This window comes from Typha latifolia, chromosome 11 (genome assembly GCF_019914945.1).
Source record: "Typha latifolia isolate L0001 chromosome 11, TyphaL0001v2, whole genome shotgun sequence".
Classification (NCBI taxonomy): Eukaryota; Viridiplantae; Streptophyta; class Magnoliopsida; order Poales; family Typhaceae; genus Typha; species Typha latifolia.
In genome coordinates this window covers 6,683,376-6,686,644 of record NC_133096.1, presented here as the reverse complement: position 1 = coordinate 6,686,644, position 3,269 = coordinate 6,683,376, and the positions used below count along the sequence as shown (strand labels likewise).

The following is a 3,269-nucleotide window of genomic DNA, read 5'->3' as shown; positions in this document are numbered from 1 at the left end:
CATGGGTTACAAGATTTGGAGAATAAGTGGAGGTGGGGGTACAGTAGATTTTATTCACATGTGGAATTGGTATGCCCACTACCATTTGTGGAGGCCCTAAGGGTGGAGAGATACACACATCTCCAGTGATAGCGACCAAATCATTCTCTAAACAGAAAGTAGATTCAAAGGCCTCTGGAAAATTAAGTCATGACATTTTTCACTGGATGCCTCATCATTCCGGTTGTGCAATATAAATAGAGTTCCCTTCCCCCTACTATTTCACTAAGTTCACACACAAAGCCATTTGAACTACTCACTTACTCCAGTATTCTTGTCCATACAATCATCATACTGATCATGTCAAGGGATCCACTTGTCGTTGGCAATGTTGTTGGTGACATATTGGATCCTTTTAACAGGTCAGCATTGTTGAGGGTGATATACAACAATAAAGAACTAACCAATGGATCTGAGCTCAAGCCGTCGCAAGTTGTGAATGAGCCAAGGATTGAGATTGGAGGGCGTGACATGAGGAACCTTTACACACTTGTAAGTTATAATCACTTAGTTATTTCACTAGCTTAGCTTAGATCAAGCTATGGTCTAAATAACCCAAGTTCCATGAACCCGAATCCTACTCACTATAATTGTAGAACAGATAAGCCAAGCACAATCATGGCCCATTATCTTGCAGATTCTTATTTCTAGGACAAATCACTTTTTTTACAGAACAATGGCATCAAGAATAGGATTTTGATGCTTAATTTGAATTCCTCTTCAAATATCCTGGACTAATAAGGCTGTTGTTCAAGTATGTTTGCCATATGTCTGGATAAAAATCTGTGAACTTCTTCTGTTGCCACCATCAACTCCATATGATTTACTGGCCGTACCATCCAAATGGTTGCATTTTATTAAAAAAATCTAGTGATTCCCTAATGATGATCTGGTGACAACTTCAAAGGAAATATGGAAAAACTGTAGGCATGTCTAAGTTGATCAGCAATAAAAAAGTTTGACCAGTTCAGCTCATTTTAGGTGTCCTCAGATGAGATACTAAGTTGATCGCAATGCTAATTATTGAAACTAGTATTTCTGTTTTTTAATTACTGAAGATACTTCTTAGACTCTGTCTCAATCAAATGAGATTGTGCTTTCAGCTTTATAGCTTGTGGAGAACATGCATTGCTATCTTCGATGCAATATTTCACCGTGCGTACTATGATTTACAGTAATACCATCTTTAGTTACTTGATTTATAATGGTTGTGGTTGGAGCTGTTCTTTGATTCTTTCTATTGTTGGAGAAAAAAAGACATGATTATCTTCTCATTAGGTGATGGTGGACCCTGACTCACCAAGTCCAAGCAATCCAACTAACAGAGAGTACCTTCACTGGTAATCCCAAACATTCTATTTTCATAATATTTGGGAACTTACTTTTGTTCACAATTCTTTAAGGGTTGTTGCCGACTCCTGAGAATGGGAAATTCGACGTCCACTAAACTTCTTTATTTCATGTAGGTTGGTGACAGACATCCCAGAAACAACTAATGCCAATTTTGGTGAGTGAAGTACATTTAGATCACTTAGTGAAGCATGTGTCCATACAAATTAATGATAATCATACTCCTTTCTTCGTTGTAGAAATTTATTCATAATTTGACTGTATCCACCACAGCTAGCATGTAGAAAATGCTTAAATTTCTCATTACACTGGAAGAGAGCATGGGTTGTTCAACTTCCTAATGGTGAGGTAACTGATGTTTCATATGTTACACATAAATCTACAAAATATTTGATGAAAAAGGGCTTTGAATATGATTAAAATGCACTACCTAGTTCATGCATAAGCATATTATGTGAATCTTTAATAGCATTTATAAACTGAAAGTGCGAAGGTTTGTATAAATAGATACCTTTTAATTTATTGCGTATTTACTATGGTTTAGGAAATGAAGTCGTCTGCTACGAGAATCCTCGTCCAATAGCTGGAATACATCGCTTTGTCTTTGTACTTTTCCGTCAGTCAGTCCGGCAAACTATCTACGCACCAGGATGGAGACAAAACTTCAACAGTAGAGACTTCACAGCACTTTATAACCTTGGGCCACCTGTTGCTGCTGTATTCTTCAATTGCCAGAGGGAGGGTGGCTGTGGAGGTAGAAGGTATAAGAGAGAATAAATACAATAAATTATCTTATCTTGTTCCTGCATAGGCAAGAAACAGTAATACAACAGGAAAGATACACCCATGCCAGTACACGGATTGCTAAACATAACAATAAAACTCCAAATGTAGCTCAACTAGACTGAAGCTCATAATACTTGCCAAAGATTTAAATGTTCTAAATGTGTTAGAAAAGTTATAAATTTACAGATTTTGTGTAAAGACTGAAGAAGGTTTGTTGGATGAAAGGTACCAAGCTGTCAGAGGATGGACCTAATGATCAGTTTAGACACAGGATTTAGAGGATGGTTATACATATACTGGAAGTGCAAAGAACAAAAGCATCGCAAAGAGTCTGGATTACGGGGTTATTTATCACATGACACTAAAAAGTGTTTATAATTAATTGTTCTCTAATTTTGTTTTTAAAGGTGTACAAGTTGCCCTCTTCTCTGAAGTGAGTTTATCTGTAGAAATTTCTTGCACTCCTCCCCCCTATAATGAAGGAAGTGAAGAAGTTGTATCCCAGTTGTTAAATCTGTTTCCTGTTTTAAATTTTTAATACATGCCAATTGAATTTTGGTCAGATATCCCATTGATTTTAGATTGAGATTGGATTTATCTTGAAAATACATAGCAATTTCCGCCACAAGTTCACTATCAGAACTTCACGATTAAATGTGATAGATACTACTTCAACAACATATCTACTGTAAATTCTAATCATGCATCAAGAAAAGAAGCAGGTCTAATAAGCAAGAGGATATATATAAGGTATCTTCCCATATTCCAATGCAATATTGTCTCTGAGTTTGCAATTTATCTTACTGAAGGGACGAAATGAACAAAAACAACCTCTATATGCAACTAAAACTTTGGCTTTAAAATTGAAAGCTGAGTCAAGAATAGTAAGTTGAAGAAAGCTAATAAGAATAGTAGAACTGCATTTAAAATAAAACACATGCTAGCATCAAGAAAGAGAATTATTTCATGTATCACGGACCTGTGCTCTAATAAGATCATATGCTTACTCTACGAGGCCAACTCCGCAAATAAGACGAACCATGTAACTGTGATTACCAAGCAGCGCATTCCAGTTGTAGTATTTAGGCATCCAC

General features: G+C 36.3%; 1 protein-coding gene across 1 annotated transcript; it reads left to right on the top strand.

Annotated features, from left to right (window-relative positions):
• Positions 1–282: 282 nt before the first annotated feature.
• Positions 283–2,518, top strand: LOC140797593 (protein FLOWERING LOCUS T-like). Its single transcript, XM_073151171.1, has 5 exons — positions 283–531; positions 1,318–1,379; positions 1,506–1,546; positions 1,934–2,150; positions 2,401–2,518. The coding sequence occupies exons 1-5, from the start codon at positions 340–342 to the stop codon at positions 2,426–2,428; spliced, it is 540 nt and encodes a 179-aa protein (XP_073007272.1). The 5' UTR covers positions 283–339; the 3' UTR covers positions 2,429–2,518.
• Positions 2,519–3,269: the final 751 nt, after the last annotated feature.